The following is a 25,881-nucleotide window of genomic DNA, read 5'->3' as shown; positions in this document are numbered from 1 at the left end:
TTATTCGAGCTAGATTTGTATCCAATAGAATATCACTAATTCGAGCTTCAGTAGAAAATAAATAAGGTCAATTCTTTAACATTTGGCTTTATACATAAGTTGATGTTTGTATGAAAATTTATTTTTTATAATAGATAAATTTATTAAGAAAGAAACTTGAAACAACAGTAAAATTATAATTTTTTGTAAAGGCACTTTTGACATTGACAAAATACTCAAAACAACTAATAAGTACTATTATAACCTTTGAAATTACATATTTATTTTCTTTAAATTTTCCTTAAATTTCTTTCTCAAAAACACTTTTTCAAAAGGCTCCAAAATACATTTTATTATAAAGAATTTGCATCTATACCCGCTTTTTGGGTCACGTTTTAATTTGTGCCCGCTTTGCAAAGAAAATTGCAAGTATACCCATTTTTTCGCGTAACTTCAGCATACAGGGCTGAAGTAACGCAAAACTTCAGCATTCTAGTAAACGGGACTGAAGTAGAAAGTGTGCTGAAGTTTTTGTTTGTAATTGCTGAAGTTTTGTTTTGTAACTGTTTGATTGTAACTGACTAAATTTTTGTTTGTAACTGGCGAACTTCAGCTCTAGAGTCTTCTTCCCTTCATAATGATACTGTCACGAAAACATGAAAATAGCTGCTTTACGGTCACATAAAGCATTCAATAGCAAGGATACCTCGTCTTATAACTCTCTAATTGGACCAATTATTTAGATGATTAGTTCAACAACTAAATCATCCAAAGGAACTGTTAATCGATATTTGATAAAGCAAGAAACTTTTTAACAATTTACATAAACCAATATGTTGCTGCTAATGCCATGCATTATCAAATAGGATCTATAGCTTAGTCATTTAACACATCATCTATTGCAACCGTTCAATCAAGCAAGGACCTTTAGTCACGGACTTCAGAAAGAGGTCGAGGGCGGATATAACTTTGAGGAGGAGAAAGGGGATGAAGTTGCTTAAAAAGTGGGTATAAGTTAAAAGTTTTTTAAAAAATAGGTATATGTTAAATGGACAACCAAATAGGGCGCCTCGTGTAATTTTTACAAAGTAAAATCATCGGGCCAATTTGGACTTTAAATTACCTAGGAAAATACCAAACTATATATAGCTCCACCTAGAGGTGTTCATGGTTCGGTTTGAATCGGTTTTTCCCTAAAAAATAACCAAACCAAGTAAGTTGATTTTTTAAATATTAGAACCAAACTAAACCAATTAAGTCGGTTTTTCTCGATTCGGTTTATGTTGGTTTTTCATTTTTTTCGGTTATTTGTCGGGTTTTTCTTAAATATAAGACATACACTACCAAACATATTCCGGAGACCACATTTTCAATGTAACACTATCAAATCAATTGTCGTTTGAGAAATCTATTATTTACCAAAATATATTGATGATAATTGAATCAAATAGTGATGAATAATTTAAGGACTCAATTAAAAATATGTATTTTAATACGAAATGGATTCTTACAGTAAACAAAAAAAAACTATCAATCAAACTAGAATGTAAAGGTAAAGAACTATATTAAAAGTGCAAATTATTAACATTTAACATAAATTTTTTGAAACTTTGTATAAGAATATATATATATATATATATATATATATATATATGTATATATATAATGGTTGATCTTTACTTCATATTAGCCTACTCTAATAGTCGGTTTGATTCGATTTTTTTATTACTGAAATCAAAATTTTAAAATTCAAAATCAAAACCAAACCAAACAAAAAAGTATTCCTTTTTTTTTTGCTCGGTTTGGTTTGGTTTTGGATTTGGTCCTTTTCTCGGTTTTTAGGAACACCCATAGCTCCACCTTTCCTCTAAAACCCTGCTATACTCTACTGCTCTGTCTTCCCTAAACCCATAGGAAGAGCAATTACCTTTCTCATTCACAAATGGCGGTGGACAAGAACAAGCTGGATGAAGAAGCTTGCAGTCTCCGCTTCTACAAAATCATTCTAAGCTGGGATTATCTTCGTCTCCTCAAAGAATCCGATGTAATTTCACAATCTTTTACTGTATCTCTTAATTCCCCTACTTCTACCCCTCTCTGTATAAGTGGGTGTTAATATATATATTTCATTATGTATTTCAAAATTATTTAGAGAAAGAATCACAAAAAGGATAAAGGGGATGATGACACTACTACTGGACTGAAAAAAGCTAAGAATTCGTACAAAGATGTTGAAGATTATATTGCAACATTCGAGCCTCTTCTTTTTGAAGAGGTCAAAGCTCAAATCGTCCAAGGGAAAAAAGATGATGAAGAAGGTAGCATTGTTCTTGTTATTTATCCATCTTCCCCACATTGTTAATATATTTGAGATTTTTTCTTTGAGAAAGGTAATATAGGATGTTTGAGATTTTATCAAAAGAAAAAAAAAATAGTATCGAGCGTATAGTAAGCGATAATTGCATTATGGTTTTCTTCTTTGAATTCCCCCTTCTTATTCAGTTAAAAATTCTATCTTTATTTGTGTCGTCGAGCTAATTTTTGGTTAGCTATTAGTCATATTAACACAAGTTGCTGTGTCAGCACCATAAAATAAAACCTCAATCTCATACTAATTTGGGATGGACAAGAACTATATCTCGGAAATTTTGAACATTCCGAGTAATTTGCCATGTTCAGGTTATTGAGCATTGTAATGAAAGGGTCCAAATTTCATATAGGTGACCCCAACTAACCAGGGATTGAGGCACACTTGTAGATTTTCTTCTTGTTCTTCATTCTTGGGCAGCCTTGTACAGGTGTTACTAGATGAAAGAAAGGAACACCCTCTGCACTTGTTGATCCAAGAACTTATGCAGATGTTATTGGATTTTTATTTTTGCAATTACTACAGTGACAGGGACTCAAGAGACAACTAGTACTATTAGTCTTTTGTCTTTAAAACTTGAGGGCGGACTAGAATTTTGACAATATATCACCTAAAGTGCATTTTCATATTCATAATTCAGATTGCACATTTATGCATGTATACATGTTTTATGAGTCTTCAAAGCTTACATTGGTATGTCTTCAAGTTCCATTTTGTATCATTTTATTTGGTTGACTCTGTTTTCATGTACTTAGCATATTTGTTCTTGGGTATTGTAGACACGCAATGGATGAAAGCAGTAACTGTCGGGTGTAGTGAGATTGATGGATTTCACTTTCCAATGATTTCATCCAGTGATGCTGAATCAATATCACAAAATGATTTGTTGTTACTTTCAAATAAAGAGGTACCCGGTTTCTGTTAACTTTGTGTATGCTTTTCACTTGTCACTTTGTAAGGAGTCTGAACATATGTGTTAAAAAATTTGGGTTCCTCAATGCTATCCCACTTAAATTGTGAATACAAGCATCATAATGCGGTTTCCATATGTCATCATTTTCTTTCTGAAGTTTCTTGATAGTCCGAAGTTAAAAAATTTCTTAGAAATTTGGGCGCCTGTGGTGAAATATTTGCAGTTTGGGGAGGGTAAGAGACTTCCAACTGCGTATGCATTTGCATTAGTTGAGGATCGTCGACCAGACAAAATAAGACTTAGGATGTACCTGAGTGGAGAGGTCAAACAATTGAGTACAGAGGAGACTGAAGCTTGCCCAAGGCTTTTGAATATGCGTCCTCTTGTTACAGAAAATGCGAAGCTTTTGCATGTTCTTAAGGTATCCCGGCCTAACTTTTAAATTCTTGTCGAACTTCAGGTGTTCCAATATATTTGATTTCGTTGTGATTCTAACTTACGTGTTCATGCATGTGGAGAATATGTAAAGTGTGGGCTCAGTTTATTATACTTTCTGGATAATGCTCCATTATGAAGAAACGAGTTGTTCAGCCTGTGTATGAGATATCAAACTTGTATATTGAGCTAAACCAAATTCAAAAGTTCACTGGTGGAAATTTATGCATGATTTTGGTTCTTTATGTACGAAAACCTCGTTAAGTTGCAGTAGATATGCTCTATGTTTCTTAAGGTGATATTCAGCAACTGATAATTGTTTGTGTTAGCGAGACCTTGGTAAGTTAGTCATGGTAGAGATATACCAATTCTCCTGCAATTTCCAGGCAATCAGCAGAATTCAGATGATTTGCAGCGAAGTTTTTTGAGGGTCTATTTTATTGGTCTGCCTCAATGTTAATATTGCTGAGTGGAAAAAAAAAATACCAGTTGCAAGTCACATTAATATTGGTCTAGTTATTTGAATTTAAAGATGAAATTAAAGTTTCATATACTCTCGTGAAACTGTTTTCCTTTTCACTATATATGCTTCACTTTGCAGATATGCAGTTTATCAACTATAGCCCGTGAATATGTTGCTCTGCGGTCAGTTAGCTCCCTCCCATTCAAGGATTTGATACTATCAGCAGCTGAAAGCAATCATACTACAGAGGATCATGCCTGGAAAATATCCAGACCCTTGAAGGATTTTCTTGAAAGCAATCACAACAAGTCTCAGCTTGATGCTATTAATGTGAGTTTCTAAAACAACTTTATAATTATTCTTATCTCATCTTAAGTATATGCAGTAAGCACCTTTCTAATATTTTGATTTTGCAATAGCACATATATATATATATATGTGTGTCAATGTATATATGCCATCTATATCCTCATATTTCTTGTGCTCCCTCCCCCCCCCCCCCGGCCTCGACCATGAGTAGTTTTTATGTCATGTAAAACTTAGCATATCCTTTTCTCATTCAAAATTTCTCTTTTGCTGCAGGCAGGGCTTTCACGGAAAACTTTTGTGTTAATACAGGTTTGACTTATCCATTTATTCTCCAGGTTGTGTAAATTAAACATGCCATCTCTTATGCTCTTTCAAGTGTACTATCTTTGGGATTTATGAATGAATGTATCTTGGAATGCCATGACAAGTGGAGATGATCAGTGTTCAGTTGTGTATCTTATTTTATTCCATGAAAAATACAGTCTGATACCTTTAATGTATCGAAATTCCTACAGAAGAGACTAGTGTATAAATATTAGTAAGGCAATGCTTCAGATTCAAGTTAATCTTGTATCATTGATGCTTCTAACCACAAAGCTGGAACTTTAATAGAGTTATGTATTTAACAAAGTTCATTACTCTAGGGTCCACCAGGGACTGGAAAAACACAAACTATCCTTGGGCTTCTCAGTGCCATTTTGCATGCAACTCCTGCCAGAGTACACTCCAACAGGTATCCTGCTTAATTTTCTTAGTTGCTTTAGGTGAATTCATATTAGAAAAAATTTCTGGTGGTTGCTATGGCATATTGCATTCAACAGAAAGCATTCCTTTATTCTGTTATCTGTATATAATGCAAAAGTTTTTTCCTAATCAAAAGGGTAACACATTTTCTTTTATATACTGAATTTATGCAGGGGGAATTTGAGTGTTGTAAAACGTGGACCAGAATTATCCATGGCAGACAAGTATGTCTACAAATCATGTGAAATCCTGTTAATATTTATGAATGTGGGTATGATGTACTTATTAAAAAAAAGAAAAAAGCAGCATGCATTGATGTATCTACATATTCTTTTACCAGGCGTACATACATGTATATGCTGCCTTATAAGCTGACTACATGATGAAAGGTTCAAGTTGAAAATTTGAAGATAAATCTTCATGAACTTTATAAACCTTAAGGATCATAAAATGAGAGTGTAGAAACTATGTGTCGATATTTTGTTTTCCATGTTGTGCCACCATATTTAGGAAGCAAGATCTTTGACAGTGGAGATGAAGTTAAATATATATGCACTTGTTAACTGATTATTGTGAAGATCCAGCATCTTCTTTCTGGATGGATGGATGGAGAAGCGGGGTGGATGGTGGTGTATTCTTGTTGGATTTTATTTGCAGAGTGATCTATACAATTATTATGTGTATGGTTTTTGGCTGTTGACCACCTTATCTCCCCTATTTTGCCAATGCTTCTTCTAGATACATGCATAATTTTTATAAATTCGACATTTAGAATTGTGTGAAAAATTCTTTTTTTTAAATCTCTTTTAGACCTTGTTTCTTTTGAATATCTCATGGGGTAAAATGTTTGAACTTTGCAGATACAATCACTGGGGAAAAGCATCTCCATGGTTAGCTGGGATTAATCCTCTAGATCAAGAAATGCCTATAGATGGGGATGATGGATTTTTCCCTACATCTGGCAATGAGTTGGTATGTTTTGATGTTGTCCATGGTAATGCTAAGTTCTGAGAAACTTTAATTTTATGCCTCTTACACTAATCTGTCTTTCTAGAAACCGGAAGTAGTTAATTCCAGTCGAAAGTATCGTGTTCGTGTTCTTGTTTGTGCTCCGTCAAATTCTGCTCTCGACGAGATTGTTTTGCGCATTCTAAACACAGGTATGCTCTTTGTTATGTCTAGATTTCTTCTTTGCCACAAGTTGTGGTGTTGTTTGCTATGTTGTGTATGAATACATTTCTGAATATACAAAAATATAGGACACTTTTCTGCTCCTTTTGAACTTTTACAATGTGAAATTTACAACAACAACAACAACCCCGTGAAATTCCACTAGTGGGGTCTGGGGAGGGTAGTGTGTACGCAGACCTTACCCCTATCCCGAAGGGGCAGAGAGGCTGTTTCCGAAAGACCCTCAGCTCAAGAGGACAAAAAGACAAAAGGAGACAATATCAGTATCACCACAGAAATCATAGAAAAAATAGGAACAACATGAAATCCAGAAGAAAGATGCAAAGCAAAAGCGATAGCTAGTAAATAGGTCCGGCACTGAAAAGCGAAATAGTAAGACACGACATTGCCACTAGCTATCTTAGACAAAAACCCTACCAGACTAGTCTAACAACGGTACGAAGTAAGGCAAGACTCAACTACCTCCTAACCCACAACCCTAATACTCAACTTCCACATCTTCTTATCAAGTGCCATGTCCTCGAAAATCTGAAGCCTCGCCATGTCCTGCGTGATCACCTCTCCCCGATACTTCTTAGGCCGCCCTCTACCTCTTCTCGTGCCTCCACAACCAGCCGCTCACACTTCCTTACCGGAGCATCTGGGCTTCTCCTTTGTACATGCCTGAACCATCTGAGCCTCGCTTCCCGCATCTTGTCATCAATGGGAGTCACGCGCTGCTTCTCCCGAATATCATCATTCCTAATCTTATCCATCCTAGTATGCCTGCACATCCACCTCAACATCCTCATTTCTGCCACTTTCATCTTCTGGACATGTGATTTCTTAACAGGCCAACACTCAGCCCCGTACATCATGGCCGGCCTAACCACCGCTTTATAGAGCTTACCTTTGAGTATCGGTAGCACTCTCTTGTCACGCAGGACTCCAGATGCTAACCTCCACTTCATCCATCCTACCCCAATACGGTGTGTGACATCCTCGTCGATCTCCCTTCCCCCCTGGATAACCGAACCAAGGTACTTGAAGCTGTCTCTACTCGGGATGACATGTGAGTCAAGCCTTACATCCACGCCCACTTCCCCGGCTCAGCGCTGAACTTACACTCCAGTTATTCTGTCTTCGTCCTACTCAGCTTGAAACCCTTAGACTCAAGAGTCTGTCTCCAAACCTCCAGCCTCTCGTTAATATCGGCTCGCGACTCATCAATCAGAACTATGTCATCGGCGAATAACATGCACCATGGCACCTCCCCTTGAATATGGTGTGTTAACGCGTCCATCACTAGGGCGAATAAGAACGGACTGAGCGCAGAGCCTTGGTGTAACCCCATAACAACCGGAAAATGCTCAGAGTCGCCTCTTACTGTCCTTACCCGAGTCTTAGCCCCATCATACATGTCCTTAATCGCCATAATGTAGAGAACCGACACACCTTTTGCCTCCAAGCATCTCCAGAGAACTTCTCTAGGAACCTTGTCATACGCTTTCTCTAGGTCAATAAACACCATGTGTAGGTCCTTCTTCCTATCTCTGTACTATTCCACCAACCGCCTAACAAGGTGTATAGCTTCTGTAGTAGAACGACCCGGCATGAACCTGAACCCTGTTGTCGGATACATACACCATCATCCTCACCCTCGCTTCAATCACCCTCTCCCAAACTTTCGTGGTATGATTCAGTAATTTGATACCCCTATAATTGCTACAACTCTGGATATCACCTTTGTTCTTATACAACGGAACCACCATTCTCCACCTTCACTCATCCGGCATCCTCTTCGCCTTAAAAATAACATTGAACAACCCAGTCAATCACTCCAAACCTGCTCTCCACACACTTCCAAAATTCCATCGGAATCTCGTCAGGCCCAGTCGCGTTACCCCTGCTCATCTTACTCATAGCTCCCACGACCTCCTCAACCTTGATGCGCCTGAAGTACCCAAAGTCACGGTGACTCTCGGAACGCTCCAATTCACATAGCACAATATCCCGATCCCCTTCTTCATTCAGCAGTTTATGAAAGTAAGTCTGTCATCTCCTCTTAATCTGGGAATCTTCCATCAATACTCTACCATCGTCGTCCTTGATGCATCTCACTTGTCCAAATCCCGAGCCTTCCTCTCTCTCAACTTGGCCAGCCTGAATAACTTCTTCTCCCCGCCTTTTTCCCCCGTTCTTCGTACATACGACCATAAGCCGCAGTCTTAGCCTTCGTGACTGTCAGCTTAGCTTCCTTCCTAGCTACCTTATACCTCTCCATGCACGCTCGTCTCTCCTCCTCACCTATGCTCCCCACTAACTTCAGGTACGCCGCCTTCTTTGCTTCCACTTTACCTTGGACCACTTCATTCCACCACCAGTCTCCTTTGTGCCCGCCAGAGACGCCCCGTCGAGACCGTAGAGAGTTCCTACAAGTTTCTGCTCCTTTGGAACTTTTACAATGTGAAATTAACACTGTTCTGAAAATTACGCGAAGAAGGTAAGCAGTTCTTTGATGTTATATCAGTTACTTTTAAGCTTTTGGTATCGGTTTCACTTGTGAAATGAAATAGATATTACGTACAACACTGTGATAATAAATTCGGTGAGTGCTATAGGAAATATTGGTATTTTTATATTTGCTTAACCAGCCGTAGATTACCCTAGGGAATGCAGTCATCAGTAAACTTGTAGGAACTCTCTACCTTGAGCTGTATTACCCAAACAGATTGTTGTTCAAGGTAATGAATTTAGATGCTAAATTTACCTTTTGCTCATCTTCTCATAAGTAAAGTATAACTCAGAGCAAAATGTGGCAACTTTCTACCCTGTGCTGGCGATATCACCAGCAATAACTTTTAAGGTAATGAATAGATGTCAAGTTTATCTTCTGGTTTCTCTTCATAAATTATGATGTGTAATGAGTAATAGAACTGTTATCCTACCAGCATGCGAGTATTGGCGGCCGAAGCATAGGATTTTAAACAGAAGTTTTGAGCCAAGTGCAGGGCAGACTTCCCATAGTATTATGCAGTAGTTTGTGTTCTTGGAGGTTGTTTCAAAACCATCAGTATATAGGTAGAAGAAGCTTGCACTTTAAGGTAATAGGCGTAAACGTGGGAAAACCTGAAAGGGAATCTACTTCTTTTCTCAGGCTCAGAGTTGCAATAAGGTGAAGAAGTTGCAGCCTGTCGAAGTAAACCCTTGAGCATTAGAGAATCTTTGCAAGGGCTGGGAAGAGATCAGCGACACAAACAAAACCCTCTGTAGTATCAACAAGCTTCATTGCCTATGATCTTGTAGGATTGGAAGACTCACAAAAAGTAATTCTATACGTATGATGATTTTTATTCCAACTTAAAAAGTGACTTCGAACAGATAACATGAGGTTATAGTTGATGAGATATGCTATGAGCGTTTAAAAAAATATGACATGCTCTGCGTCTTCTCAATAGATTTTACTTCTGTATGTATTTATCACCCCAAAAACCCCCAAAAAAAAAAAAAAAAAGATTTCTACTTATGATGTATATGTTTCTTTAACCTATGAAATCAGCGCTAAAGCTCTATGGCCACATTTTATGGTCTTACGAAAGGAAATCATGGACAACCTTGTACTTGGAGATATGGAATTTCTTTTGCTGCAAAAATTGCATTTATGTTTATTGCTTTCAGGTCCTTGTAAAATTTATTATCAATTTCAGGTATCCGGGATGAAAACGACCGTGCATACAGTCCTAAAATAGTACGAATTGGTCTTAAAGCGCATCATTCTGTGCAGGCGGTCTCCATGGATTACCTCGTCTGTACCTTGCACTCGTTTCTCATTATTCTAGAGATCTCAGTGCCAAATATGGATGTTTACCTGGTAGGTTTATGTGTATGTAGGTGGAACAAAGACTGTCCGGCATGGACTCACAAACTGGTGATAGGCAGAAGCAAGGAGGGCCGCTGAAAGATAAAGACAGCATTCGTGGTTCTATTCTGGATGAGGCTGTAATTGTATGCCAGTTGGACCCTCTTTCTATAGCTAATAAAAATCCACTCAATGTCAGTTGGACCCTCTTCTATAACTACCTCAAGCCAGTCAATGACTAACCTATGATGTGCAGGTGTTCTCTACTCTTAGCTTCAGTGCTTCCCCTGTTTTCAGTAAATTGAATCGTGGTTTTGATGTTGTTATAATAGATGAAGCTGCTCAAGCTGTAAGTACTTTGTCCTCTATGACCTTGAATAGAATTAATGCTACATGTCATTGTCAGTTGTTGTTCTTCTTCATTTGGTATAGTTAGCTAGTAATGCTTTGAATATTCATGTACTTTACCTTTTTGCATTTGCAACTTTGTTCGTCACAGCCGTGTTATCTTCCAAGCCCACTCCTCCCTCCCTCCCTGAAAAAGTTTCAGTTTGGAAATATACTCTCTTTTTATAACCTTAATGGAAATGATGAAATTGACTTTTTGCAGCTTTGGGTTGGGTTGGGTGGGTGACAGAATTATCATGCTGCCAAATTCAAATGCCAGTAGTAGTACTCAATTTGCAACTTCACGTGACATTTAACATAATTTTAACGATGTTCTCTTTCTAACCGATTATGCTGTTAGATGAGGTGGTCAATTGTTATATAATTTGATATAGTACCAAATCAGGTAGAGGCCCTTGAATCTCACTGCCAATCCTTCACAAGAAAATTCATGTAATTGTTCCATGAAAAATAATCAGAACTGCACATGAAAAGGGATGGTCATGTCCAGGTTCACCCTTTGAAATAACAAACCCAAAATCCCCATTTCAACCCATTCCATGCTGTGTTTTTTTGGCCAGTCCGTAAAAGTCCAATCTTAAATTTTTTTTCCTTGTAAAACAATCCGACAAAATAGTTAGTAGGCATCTGTGATATGAAAAACTACAGAATAAAGTTGCACATATCTTTTAACACATCAGATATGACCCTTTTTGGAATTAAAAGCTTTAAAAACAAAATAAAACCCATTAGAAGTATCATAGTCTTCACAAGCAAAGTGCTAGTACCAAATTGTAAATTATTGAAAAATAATCCAACAGTGCATTTGTATGCATTTGGTCCTAATCTTATGGAGGAGTTCATTGGATCATGCTAAAACTTCAAACAAATATGCTTAAATGGTCTAATCTTATGAAATGAAAAAAGTGCAGTTCACGTTAAATGGGGATTTTGCTTTTCTGGTCCTAATCTTATGGAGAAATGCATCAACAGTTTTTACCTTAGGAATCTAAGTTGAATTTAACGGAAGTTGTTCAAGTGGTCCATACCTTATAGAGTGGAAATATTGCACTTGTTAAGGGAAAAATAGGGATTTACAGTCCTACTTTAGGGGGGAAATGTGGTATGAAGCATTGTTACTTGCTTTGACTCCGACGCACTTTTAGAGGGAGGTACTGCGGTCAGTAGAATGCCAGTTTAGGAGAAGTAGGAAGGTGGTACACTTATTATCATACTACAGGGAGGTAAGTTGCGAAGTGCCTCCATATGGGGTTAAATGACTTATTTTTCAGTTAGGAATAATGCCAATCAAATAGAGAAGACAGTGACCATTACAAAATTCCCTTTCTGGAATGTACCCAAATGGAGACAGACGAGTATTGATAATCCGTATACCACTAATAAGTTTCAAGAGTGCAAATTCAGTCAGTCAATTTTAAACTATCCGTGTGTTTTTTCCTTAATGTAAAAGACTTTACACGGAACTTCAATAATTAATGTGTAGTAAGATACCACTTATCAAAAAATATATTCTAGTGTTCCGCCTACTGAAAAAATATCTCCTAATATACTACTAGTATATAAGTTAAACCAACTCTTCAAACTCCTTGACAATCATGTTTTTTTTGACAAAATTTTGCTTTTATTTCATCAAAAAGTAGCTTTACAATCCCAGATTAATGCTGACCATTAATCTCCAATTCCCTGTTACAAAGTAAACCTATACAATACTGAACTTAATTACACAGTACTATACTAAGGAGTATTTTTTAAATTTTCCAATTCTGCTCGCCATTTGATCTTCTTCCTTCCTTGTATGTGTATATGTACTGCAATTTCCTTGCAAAGTTCTTCTATGCTGTGACTTCCTTTGCTAAATCTCATCGAATTCCTTTCACGCCAGATGCAGTAAACCACCATTGCAAACAGTGCTGTGATCATTTCTGCCCTGCAATCTTTCCTCTTTGCCATACTACTTATCCATTTCAATTCATGCTGCCAGCTTCCTATCTGTCTCGCATTGCCCATCCAAATCAATACTCTTTCCCATAGCTTACTTGTACTTGGACAACCAAAGTATAGGTGATCAAATGTTTCCACAGTCTGCACAGAATACACATTCTTGCTGAACTTGAATTCCAAACTTGGCAAGTCTATCCACAGTTGCTATTCTTTGATGGATAGTCAACCATAGATGGAACTTGAACCTAGGATGGATCTGTGCATGTAGATGAATACTCTTCCAGTCTACTTTGGGGAATTGAGGCTGCAGCTGGACATATGCTTTATGTATTTGAAATTTGCCATGCTTCACAAAGTTGTCTAGTGTGTCAATGAGGTTGTTTTGAACTGACCTCAGTTTCTGTACTTCACCCTTTGCCTCTATGATCTTCCTCACCACCCATGCTGCTGTTTTAGGTGTGTTTACCTCATCAATAGGCCTGTTTTTTATGTAGTAGATGTGAGCCTATTTAATCCACAAAGTATCCTTTTTCATAGCCATGCTTTAATAGAGCTGCTTTGTTCCATATCTTCATATTAATCACATTCAAACCACCAGTAGCTTTAGGTTGACATATTCTATCCCATGCAATCAGTGCTTTCCTGGAGTAATCAGTTGAGCCAGTCCATAAGAAGGTTCTCCATATAGTCTGTATCATCTTCATGATTTTCTTTGGCAGTAAGAAAATTTGAGCCCAATACATCTGTATTCCAAATAACACTGATTTTATGAGCTGGACTCTACTTGAGTATGAAAGCATCCTAGCTGACCAGCATCTGACTCTCTCTGTAATCTTTTCAATCAGAGGCAAACATTGATGAATGTTCAGTTTTCTTGCAGACAGTGGAACTCCCAGATATTTAAAAGGTATACTACCCTTTTCATATCCTGTACACTCAATCAGTTGTTCCTTTATATGCTGTGCTACACCAGCAATATAAATAGAACTCTTTTCTGCACTTGCCTGTAATCCTGATGCATTGGAGAACCTCTTAAAGGTCTCCTGCATTATAGTAACTGATTGTGTGTCACCCCTGCAAAACATTAGCAAATCGTCATCAAAACAAATATGTGTCACTCCCAGCTTCTTGCACTTTGGATGAAATTTGAATTCCTTCTGCATAGCAAGTTGATTCATCTCCCTCTGCAAGTACTCCATTGCAATCACAAAGAGGTAAGGAGACATTGGATCTCCTTGTCTTATACCTCTCTTTGCAGGGAAAAGTCTAGTAAATCTTCCATTCAGTACTAGAGAATAGGACACTGTTGTCACACACTCCATTATCCATACTATGAATTTCTGAGGGAAGCCAAGATCTGTGAGCATGTATCTTAGGAACTGCCAGTCCAAAGAATCATATGCTTTCCTTAAGTCAACCTTGAGTACACATCTTGGAGATAAGCCTTTCCTACTGTACCCATTGAACAACTCATGGCTAAACAGTATATTATCCACAATGCTCCTCCTTTCTATGAATGTAGACTGTGCTTTCCCAATGATACCTTCAATTACCTTTTTGATCCTTTTAGTCAGAATCTTGGCAATGATTTTGTAGACAGTAGTACAACAAGCAATAGGTCTATAGTCTTTCACAGTTGTAGGTGCAGGAGCTTTTGGAATCAATGTTATGGCTGTGCAATTCCATGCTTGCTTCATCTTGCTTGTTTGAAAGAAGAACAGTACAACATCATATACATCCTGTCTCACTTCTTCCCAGTGCCTTTTAAAGAACTCTATTGGAAATCCATCAACTCCAGGGGCTTTATCATTTGGCATATCTTTCACTGCTTCATCAATCTCTTCACATGTTACTTCTTTTATTAGTTCCTGTTGTTGTTCCAATGACAAGCACACTCCTGCTTTGATGAATTTGGTATTAGGACATGGTTTAATCCCAGTGTCAGTTCCCATCAGCTGCTTGAAAAAGGTAGTGAATTCTTTTTCTACAGCTTGAGCTTCTGTAACTCTAGCTCCCATATCATTGTACACAGTAGTAATTGAGTTTTTACTTGCTCTGATCTTCAAATGTGCATAGAAGTATTTGGAATTTGAGTCCCCATAATCTATCCAGTTTACTCTTGCCTTCTGTTTCAGAATTCTTTCTTCTATTATACTCCATTTCTCTAGTTCCTGCAAGGTCTGCTTTTCCTTCTCAATCAGATCCTGATTGAAAGGGTCAAGCTTCAGATTAATCTGATTATATTCCAGCTGCTGCCTTATTTGATTCAATCTTTTTTCATAGCTTGCCATCTCCCTGTTTAATCCTTTTGCCTCAGCTTTCAGTTTTTGTAACTTCTGCCATATGCTGTCCATAGGGTCATTTCTCAGCTTCTGTTTACATACTGTTGGAATTCCTTGTGTTCCATTGTTACCATATACAACTTGAATGGTTTGGGGTATATATTCTTCCTTTTCCATATTTGGACCACTATAGGTGAATGATCTGACACCCCAGGTTCTAGGCAATCAGCTTCCACATGCCCATATTCCTTGATCCATTCAAAGTTCCCAAAGGCCCGATCTTACTGTATACTCTGTCATATGCATGCTGCTTATTGCACCAAGTATAGAAACAACCTTTTGTCTTCAATGGGGTCAATTGCATAGAGTCAATACAATCCTTGAATTCTTTCACCTCATTCATAGTGACTGGTTGTCCTAATCTGTCGTCAGTGGTTAGGACATTATTGAAGTCACCACTTATGAGCCAGGGAATTTGAACCTGTCCCCCTACCAGTTGTAAATCACACCATAAACTTGTTCTTTCCTGCAGTTTGTTTCTAGCATACACTGCTGTCAACATAATCTGGTATCCTGTTACTGAATCACTCACTTTGCAGTGAATGAATTGTTCATGAACTTGAACAATGTTGGCTGAAAGATTGGTCTTCCACAGTACCCAAATTCTACCATTCTCAGCCTTTGTATAGTTGCAGCAGTATCCCCAATCCTTTGCTACTTTATACAGGATCTTTTTTGCTTTCTTTTCTTTGACTCTAGTTTCCAGACATCCTAAAATGTCTATTTTATTCTTCTGCAGAAAGTTTTTCAATTCTTTCTGCTTATAGGGCTTGTTCAGCCCTCTTATGTTCCAAGTACTAATGATCATGGTGGGTATTGTCTGGGGTCTGGATTCAAACCCCCTCCCTGTGCAGATGTTTGTCCATATTCCTCCAATACTCTGAATCTAGTAGCATTGCTAGATTCAACAATTTCACCCTGCTGATCTATTGAAGTATGCTGTCTTTCAGTGCCATCATCTTTGTGCATTATCCTTCTGTTTTGATCTGTATCAGCTTGCTTCCCTTTGTCTACATCTATTGGAGGTTGAATTTCAGTCACCTCACCATTCCTCTCTCCCTGTTCTTGCTGATCCTTTGGCTTCCATTCCTGAACAATTTTCCTCCTTCTGCCTCTATTTCTTCTCTTAGGGGCTTTGAATTCAGCATCTTCTTCCTTCTTACTTTGCTTCCAGCATTCAAACACATCATGTCCAAAATGCAAACATTCATTGCAGAATTTTGGCTTCCATTCATATATAATTTCCTGTTGTTTTATACCATTGGGAGTCATAATTTCAATATTCTCTACCAATGGCTTTGTTATGTCTACTTTCACTAACATTCTTGCATAAGAGATTTTGTTCAATTCAGCTGCGTACTTGTCTGTGTACATTGGCATACCAACAGCACTAGCAACCTTACTTAAAGCATCAGCAGTCCAATACCCAGCCGATAAACTAGGAAAGTGAATCCATAGAGGAATAGTAGTGATACATTTATGATCAAAATGGAAATCTCTCTCCCAATTCTGTAAGATAAGTGGCTTGTTGTGATATGTATATGGCCCTGCTTGAACAACTGTATCTCTATCCTCCACAGTTGTGAATCGAAAAACATAATAGCCATCATGGTGATATAGAATTTGGGGTTTAGATACAAAATCCCAAACTGTTTCTATATAACTCACCATAGACTTCTCATACGGAGCATCTCCCAGAACATAGACAATTAGAGCAGTTTTCCAATAGTCCTTCAGCTCACTCACATCATCTTCCTCTATTTGAATGACCACTTTGCCATCCCTGTGACTTGGTGGAACATATTCCAATCTCATCCCCATCTGAGAGTTTCGATTTTGTTGTCGAAGCTCCTTTGCATGCACTGTCTTCTCCACCCCTATCTCTGCATTTGCTTCGAGATCTGGATCTGGAGTTTGCTTTGAAGATCCAGCCTCAGAGAACTGTAGTCGTTTCGGACTTATTGGCAGCTGATCTTTACCCTTCTGAGCTTCCTTTGTTTGATTTTCAATTTTACTGTTCCATTGGTTACTTTTTCTCTCTTCCGCTTCATTTAGCTCACTTTCCTCCTCGATTGGTTGGAATCTAGCTGGTAAGAAACTTCCAAATGTTAACGGAGTGATAGTCTGCATCATCAAGTTCACCGGCGTTGTAGCAGCGGTCGCCGGAGCTGCTTGTTTGCGTCTCCTAGCCATCAGTGGTGCACGTTAGCCTGCCTTGGCTTATCGTGCGCTGAGAGCATTCCTTTTTCCTTTACGTTATTCTTAAAAAAAGAAAGATAAAAAGCCAAAAAAAGGAGCCTTGACAATCATGTTCCTGACATGAAGTGTGATTTATGAATTTATCTTTAGTAATACTATTTGTTGAGTCGCCTTGTACTGTTGTATGTGAAATAACTGGATTCCCTCACCAAATTTACCGAGCTTCTAGAATTTTCTTGTAATATCTAGCCGCTAACCCTTAACGTCATTGTTAAACAGGTGGAACCATCAACACTTGTCCCGTTGTCCAATGGGTGCAAACAAGTATTCCTGGTATGGATATTGATGCAAATATGTAATTTTTTCCCTCAATTTTCTTATAATATAATTCCTTGAGCTGGAAGATTTGGGCATACTTCCCAGGGTGATGTCTGTTCTTTTCTTCTGGTATTAAATCAACTCCGTTGATTTGACATGAATGATATTAGTCTCTCAACCGTTTTATCCACTTCTCTCTTGTGGGATGTCCCAGCATATTATGTACTTTCTGTGTCATGATAGCTAAGAATTCATATTTCCTATATCGTCCTTCATTTATATTAAGAGTGAACCTTGTCTCTCCATACTACTGAAAAGTATTTCAACAGTACTTGAACCAGTTCATGTGTTGGGAAGTAAAACTATGGTATAAGCCCCCAAAAAATGTCAGTCTATAGGACATAAAATATTTTAACTGTTGCCATAGACATAAGAAAACTACTTATTATGTGTATTAGAACTTTTAAATTCTTCTATTATACATTAGTAACCATTTTTCTGTTAAAAAAACATGAACTATTTGCGGGCCAAAGTTTCCTTGCTACATATGAACAATTCTGAATTCTGATTATGTAGGTAAGCTCTTTAAATGCAATGTTGATATAATGAAATATCTGTGTTTGATGTGCTCTGTGCTGAAGAGAATTTTGAAAGCAGCATTCTTTCATTTCCCTTTGATATGAAATTTAATCATGTTGGGAAACATTTAAAACTTTTCTTCCTTCTCATTTTAACAGGTTGGTGATCCAGTTCAACTGCCAGCCACTGTGATCTCACCTATTGCTGGAAATTTTGGGTAAAGCAACTGCGTCTACATTCTATAAATAAAAGAGCATGAAACAGAAGTATTTATGTTTCCAACACTTTTGAGAAACAAGTAAACAAGTTCTTGTAACTTTCTGCTGCCATCATGTCGAAACTAGAGCTGTTTTCGAGGACCAAGAATAATTCATTCAGCCACCATGAAAACCATCCCTCGACTCTCCAGGCTTTTACCTCCAGGCCTTCACCAGGGATATGTATCCTCTGACCTGCCAATCTCCTCCAGTCCACATCTCACCCTCCTCTAACTCTGCTTTAGATTTTCCTACTTGGTTTCCTATTTCTAACTGCCTTCTCTTTTTCATTACAAACTTTCTTGAAAAAGATAAATTTATTCTTTACTATGGAACTTGTTTGTGTTTTTTGTATCTACAGTCTCTGTATGAAAAATAAAATATCTAGAGTGCAAATTTCAGCCTTATAGTAGAAACGAAAATCGAGACATCCTTTTTTTTTTTCCTTTTTCGAGAAAAGATCTGACTGTTCCAAGTTACCAATAAAGTCCTTAGAAACCCTAATTCTTGTTTCTCTAATTTCATCTTTCCTCCTTGGACGTGGTATTGATAGATATTGCATCAGCTTATTTGAGAGACTTCAGAGGGGTGGATATCCAGTGCAGATGCTGAAGACTCAATATCGCATGCATCCAGAGGTTTGCTATCATTCTCTTATATGACATTATAAACTGTCACATTTTTATGCAACTGCTGAGACATCAATCCCATATGTTCAATGTGCAGACATGTCTCTGGATGCTCTAGATACTTTTAGGTCTTTGTTCCTTTTACTAACAGCAAATAATATACTATTGCCACTGACCTAAGCCCATTTGATAGAAAATAGTTTTAGAGACTCGGTCTCTTAAGTAACATTCAGCAGAGATAGTGATTTTGTTTACTGCTGCATTGCATCATATTTAAAAAAGCATGAGAAATGCTGAGCTTCGACTGATAACTCAAAGAAAGATCAAATGCTAAAGCATCAAAAGAAAAGCTTAAAAAGAAAGAATTTGGCTGATAAAGAGAACTAAAGAACAGAAGATAGTAAGAAGAAAGGAAATCAAAATCAGAAGTAGGCTTCTAGCAACTAGGGATTGACTGTGTAGTTGGTAAATAGATCTGAGAGGAATAACTTGAAGTTTGTCTTTCAATCTAAATTTGGTGATCAGCGATGTCTGCATTCAATATCATCTGTGTTTAACCTATGAATCATGCGTCCTCATTGCTTATCTTTAGATAATAAGATTTGAAAATGACAGAAAGTGAGGCTTGAGAATTCATAGATAGATGGTAGTTGCGAGTCTCGCACAATGTGGAACAGATCGCTAAAAAAACAAAATATTACTGTAACTTCAAATGCGATGTTGGGTTTAATAGGCCCGTGGCAGGAAGTTCAAAATGATCTCTATTTTTGAAATATATTAATATAGTAGTATCAAATTACAAATTGCAGATAAGGAACTTCCCTTCCAGAGAATTTTACAAGGAGGCTCTAGAAGATGGACCTGATGTTGAAGAGCAGACAAGGCGCTCCTGGCACGAATACCGTTGCTTTGGACCTTTTTGCTTTTTTGACATTCACGAGGGAAAGGAGTCTCAGCCATCTGGAAGTGGTTCTTGGCAAAATGTTGATGAGGTTGAGTTTGTGCTTGCAATGTATCACAAACTAGTCTCCAGATATCCAGAGCTTAAATCAAGTTCCCGGTTAGCTATTATATCACCATATAGGCATCAAGTCAAACTTTTGCGTCAAAAATTCCGAGAAACATTTGGTGTGGAGTCTGACAAAGTAGTTGATATCAACACTGTTGATGGTTTCCAGGTAATCCTTTGACTTTCCTGACAGATTTCCTGCATCATTTGGCACTTGATTAGTGCTAAATAAGATTCAGGCATCTTCTCTTCTCCTCTGTATTTGGTAGAGAGAAAATAATTCACTTTACTACAGGGACGTGAAAAGGATGTTGCAATATTTTCATGTGTTCGAGCGAGCAAAGATAAAGGCATTGGTTTTGTTGCTGATTTTCGGCGAATGAATGTTGGCATAACCAGAGCACGGTCTTCTGTCCTGGTATTCATTTAGCAAGCGAAAGTTTTCTAATATTCACTCCTACTTTTCAGAAGTCAGTTAATGTTCTGTAAACAATGTTCTACATTTTGTGTTTAGGTTGTTGGTTCTGCATCCACATTAAGAAGAGGAGACAAACATTGGCAAAATTTAGTTGACAGCGCGGAGCAGAGAAATGCGCTCTACAAGGTATAAAATCTTGACATAATTATCTTAGTACTCCATGTTGAGAAATATTGAGACATTGTCCCAAAAAATGAGGTAGGGGAAGGACACCCAGTTCCTTAGGAGCAAAAACAGGAAATATAACCAAACTTTAAGGAGTCTGGTAAATTTGTTAGCCATGTGGTGTGAACTAAGAAAATAATTGTCTCATCCTTATGCTGTCTAATTTTCTTTCGCTTCCTCGTTTTCACTTCAGGCATTAATGATTCACATTTTAAGTTTCTTTCCCTTTACTGAACTTCCTGGTCTCGAACCTTTAGACAATTATAAATTTTCCGGTTGTGCCACCTCAGCTAGATCCTTGATTTCTACAGTTCAATAAACACATATTTTGCTTATTTGGCTTCTGTTTTAGGTCTCCAAACCCTACGATGAATTCTTCAGTCAGGAAAATCTCACATTAATGGAAGTCGAAGCTATGCATGATAAACCTGAAGCTCCTCCAGAAGATATGGACGTTGAAGTGCCCGTTGATGGTCCTGTTGTTGAAGCTGATCCAGTGCAACCGGAAGAAAATGACTGGGGTGATGCTGGAGAAGACGGGGGCTACGATGAGGACTAGGGTTCATCTACAATTGTTTCTGTTATCATTGTTTGACCAATGTGAATTCCACAAGATTGTTCCCAATGGCTCTTAATTTGTATTTATACTAAACATATTTTTACGAATCATAATGAATTAATGATGATGTCCAAATCATTGTAGTGTAGAGACTGAATTCAATTGATTATTAGGAGCTTGGAACAACTTGACATAAACTGTAAGATTCTTTTTTTTTAGAAGAAGAAAACATATTGTAAGGCTAATCTTATAGTAGATCATTACTTGTATTTGGTGTCCATGATTTTTGGCATTATGGTAAAATCAAATCATCAGCATTTCTCTTATGTTTAATGTTTTTTTCTGTTCTTTTCCGTCTCCTGGACTGTACAGAGCAGCTTTAATACCTTCATATGAACAGTGGAAGATTTGTAGACAGAGAATTACAAATTTATAGTAATACTCCTTGTCTAAAAGTAATATTTCAAGATCTTCTATAATTGTTTCGTTTTGTTAATATCTTTTTTCAGGTCTTTTTAATATCAATCAGATGTGAGATACCCATTCCACTCCCTTTGCTAACTTCCAGACAAAGTATCAGTTACTTGTACATCACTCACAGATTGCAGAAGTACAGACCCAACTTGATTTCTTTAGACTAAAGTCAGCTATAGTTATTCATTGTCTATCTATCCAAAATCTATTTCTTTTTGATTTTTTTTCCCGTATAATTATTTACAATTTGTAGCAACTTTAATCGCCAGTAAATGTTGACTATGTCGCCATTAAAAGTCTAAAGCAAATAAGAGATAGACTTGAACTAATACAAAATAAGGTAAGTTGTGTGAAAAAGAATTTATGGCAAATAAAGTCAGCATAAAGTTTAGGCTATTGTGGCCAATAGAGTTGTTCTATGTAAGGATAAATTGTTTTAGTGGCGACGGTCACCACTAAAAGTCAAATTGTCGCCACTAAAAGTCGGCACTGTGTCGTCCCTTCTTTTTGCGACTACTGTACTGACTTTTAGTAGCAACTTTTTGACTTTAATCGCGACATTAGTCGCCACAAAAACAATCTATCCTTTTATAACTTACTCTTTTGGGCATAATAGCCTTGGCGTTAAGTCGGTATATGCCATTTGACTCTTACAAGTATCGTTGTCTGACAACCAATGTCTCACAATTTATTTTAATAAAGAAAGTTCAAAACACATGAATGTCAATGATATTAAAGGAAAAAAATTACATGAATTTGAATTTTTGATATACTACCATGCAAGTGATGGAATTCTACCATTTAAACTTTGGGGAACATATGATGCGATTTTGAAATTGAGGGAGCAAACTTTAATTTTCTTGTTTCTATTTTTCAAATAAAACAAAACAGAGATAACGACAGAAGTGGATAAATACTAAAATAGTGAAAAGAGAAGAAGAAAGCTACTCCTAAAAAGAGATGCCAGTACATTGCATATTTGCATGGAACTCAGATTCAGATAGAAGAAGCCAAGTTTGAAACGTAAAGTCCGAACCCCACTGTCGTCACTTTCTCAGTTTTTTTGGGTTCCAATCCGATATCCGATATTCATATTGGAGTCCGACTATATTTGAATTCGCGCCACGTAGGTCCCTTTCGGGGAAAGCGCTCCCTACCAAGGATTTTTTCATATTCAGGACTCAAACTCGAGACCTCTGGTTAAGGGAAGAGCAGCCTCATCCGTTGCACTACATCCTTTGGTGGTACTTTCTCAGTTTTTAGACAATTCACTCTGTTCACTATTTACATCAAATAAATACTAATTCCTCTATTCTATTTTGAATTATACTATCTGTTTTATTTTTAATTGTCCTAAAATTAGTACTCCTATTACTTATTTTTTAAAACCTTAAGTTTATCCGTAATGCCATCTTATTATAACCATATATGAATATTATATCATATTTAAAATTAAATTAGAAATAATTAAATTTCATCATAAAATACAACAAACGAATTAGTAAGGATATACAAATTTTTATGTTTAAACTTTTACTAGCTTGACAAGGACTATCAGATGTTCAACTTATGACATGAATTACAGAATTCAAACATTAGAATTTTATATTTTAAATTTTAGAGTAATGATTCATAATCAATGAATGGAAAAGTAAGTCACCCTAGCTTATGACCATCATTCTTCCTAAGAAATGCAAATAAGTTTCCTTCCCCTTTACTGTGCATGCTTCAAAATTTTAAAGATTATCACTAAACAACTTATTTTTAGTGATAATGAAAAAAACTTAGGGCCCGTTTGGCCGTAAAAAAAATTAGTTTTTTCGGTGCTAATTAGCTATACGATGAAAGTTTGGGAGAGGGTAGTTGAAGTGAGGGTGAGGACTAGTGTGTCCATTTCTGAGAACCAGTTCGATTTCACGACGGGGCGTTCGACTATGGAAGCCATTCACATTGTGAGTAGATTGGTAGAGCGGTATAGAGAGATGAAGAAGAACTTGCACATGGTGTTCATTGACCTAGAGAAAGCATATGACAAAGTCCTGAGAGAGGTGCTCTGGCGATGCTTGGAATCTAAAGGGATCCCAGTAGAACATGTATGATGAAACTAAGACTCGGGTTAGGGCAGCGGGAGGAGACTCGGAACACTTTTCAGTTATGATGGGGTTGCACCAGGGATCAACTCTTAGTCCATTCTTATTCTCCTTGGCAATGGACGCATTGACAAGACATACTCAAGGTGAGGTGCATGGTGTGTGTTATTTGCTGATGACATAGTTTTAATTGACTAGACGCAAGGTGGTGTTAACGAGAGGTTGGAGGTTTGGAGGCAGACCCTAGAGTTTAAGGGTTTCAAGTTGAGCAGGACCAAGACGGAATACTTGGAGTACAAGTTCAGCAACGGTACCCAGGAAGGGGATATGTAGGTGAGGCTTGATACGCAAGTCATCTCCAAGAGAGGTAGTTTTAAGTATCTTAAATCTATAATACAAGGTAACGAGGAGATTGATGAAGATGTCACGCATCGTATCAGAGTAGGATGGATGAAATGGAGGTTCGCTTCCGGTATCTTGTGTGATAAGAATGTACCGCTGAGAGTTAACTATAAGTTCTACAAGGTTGTAGTTAGACTGACTATGTTATATGGAGCAGAGTGTAGGCCAGTCAAGAACTCTCATATCCAGAAGCTAAAAGTAGATGAGATGAGGATGTTGAGGTGGATGTGTGGGCATACCCGGTTGGATAAGATTATGAATGAAGTTATTCGTGGAAAAGTGGGAATGACCCCTATGAAGGATAAGATGTGGGAGGCCAGGTTGAGATGATTCGGGCATGTTAAGAGGAGAAGTATAGAAACCCTAGTTAGAAGATGCGAGTGGTTAGCCTCAGTGGGTAGCAGGAAGGATAGAGGTAGGCCTAAGAAGTCTTGGGAAGAGATTATTAGGCGGGAAATGGCGCAGCTGGAGCTGACTGAGGACATGGCTTTAGACAAGAGGGCGTGGAGATCAAATATTAGGGTAGAAGGTTCGTAGGCAATCGAGCGTGATGGGTTTTCAATGTCTCTACCTTATGTTTTGATGATCTAACAAACTTACTATCAAGGACCAGATAGGGAACCTGACACACTTGGTACACATTGCAAATGAACGAATTCCAGCCTGAACTCCAGCTAATGTGAACTGCTACAAATAAAGAGAATAGAGGAACAAGACAGGGACCTGATCCCTTGGTGTTCTCTGACAGAAGTACAAGTCAACTATACAGCTAGAAAGCAACTGCAGAAAGTAACTGCCTGCAACTGTACACACGACAGTGCAGCAGATAGTGCATCAATCACTTCCCATTGGGAAGAGGCGTGCACCAACCAAGAATTGGCATCATCCTTGGGATGTCTTTGGTAGTATAACAACATGGTGTAAGGCACAAGATATTCACTTGAGCCTTTAGTGATATTCTCTCAAGCATAAAAGATCTGATCCAGCATTGAAGTCACAAGTGTGTCAAGAATAAAAAGACAACTCCACTAAGGATCAGTTCCACAATAAATCTATGTGTGTTCGTAGTTGAGTTGTAATCTTGTTGTTTGTTCTTCATTGTAACTCCTATCCTACTTTCTTAGAAGCTTTGCTTTAGGAAACTCAAACTCATAAACCTTCTGAGTTTTTGTTGTGACTAGAGTTAGTCATAAGTTAAAGTCTTTGTAACTAGTGAGTGACAAAGTAGCTTGTGATAAATGTGTTACAAGTTGGTTGAGTTGAAGTCTTTGTAATAGAGTCATTACAAAGTAGCTTGTAATAGTGTGTTTACAAGTTAATGAAGTTGAAAGCCTACAGGTGTAGGTCGTGGTTTTTGTCCCCTTGAGTTGGGATTTTTCCACGTAAAAATCTCGTGTCTCATTTACTTATTGTTTTAATTAGTATTCTCAATGAAAACTCATAGAGGACCAAGTACTCTATAGTTTGGTGGACTCATATAAACTAATAGAGCATTTCTCTTTGTCTTACTCAGTTCGCTAGCATTAGTATTAGTATGATATCTTTTATTCATAGATGGCTATTACTACCTAGAGTTTAACTGCATTCTTGGATTCGACCTTATTTTATCTTGCTGTTGTTCCTACTAGTTACAATTACCTTTTCTTTTTCGGTTGTTCTCTAGGCGAGGGTCTATCGAAAATAGCCTCACTGCCCTTCAGGCGTAGAGGTAAGGCTGCGTACATCATGCCCTCCTCAGACCCCATTTGGGAATCTACTGGGTTTATTGTTGTTGTCGGAGTCAGTGTTTGG

The 25,881-nt window shown here is 37.5% G+C and overlaps 1 protein-coding gene across 2 annotated transcripts; it reads left to right on the top strand.

The window, feature by feature from the left end:
- The first annotated feature begins 1,798 nt into the window (after window positions 1–1,798).
- On the top strand, window positions 1,799–21,402 carry LOC107778827 (putative helicase MAGATAMA 3). 2 transcript variants are annotated; one of them, XM_016599138.2, is made up of 20 exons: window positions 1,799–2,023; window positions 2,132–2,297; window positions 3,127–3,254; window positions 3,484–3,681; window positions 4,297–4,488; window positions 4,741–4,776; window positions 5,112–5,200; window positions 5,385–5,435; window positions 6,072–6,183; window positions 6,266–6,371; window positions 10,089–10,186; window positions 10,273–10,386; window positions 10,497–10,589; window positions 17,410–17,463; window positions 18,186–18,244; window positions 18,838–18,922; window positions 19,723–20,091; window positions 20,218–20,340; window positions 20,437–20,526; window positions 20,918–21,402. In XM_016599138.2, the coding sequence occupies exons 1-20, from the start codon at window positions 1,922–1,924 to the stop codon at window positions 21,122–21,124; spliced, it is 2,472 nt and encodes an 823-aa protein (XP_016454624.1). In that variant the 5' UTR covers window positions 1,799–1,921; the 3' UTR covers window positions 21,125–21,402. The 2 variants fall into 2 exon arrangements, with proteins under 2 accessions (XP_016454624.1, XP_075073584.1); XM_075217483.1 differs by lacking the exon at window positions 17,410–17,463.
- Window positions 21,403–25,881: the final 4,479 nt, after the last annotated feature.

The sequence above is a fragment of the Nicotiana tabacum genome, chromosome 7 (genome assembly GCF_000715075.1).
Source record: "Nicotiana tabacum cultivar K326 chromosome 7, ASM71507v2, whole genome shotgun sequence".
In the NCBI taxonomy this organism is placed as follows: Eukaryota; Viridiplantae; Streptophyta; class Magnoliopsida; order Solanales; family Solanaceae; genus Nicotiana; species Nicotiana tabacum.
This window is presented reverse-complemented; position numbering and strand designations above follow the sequence as displayed.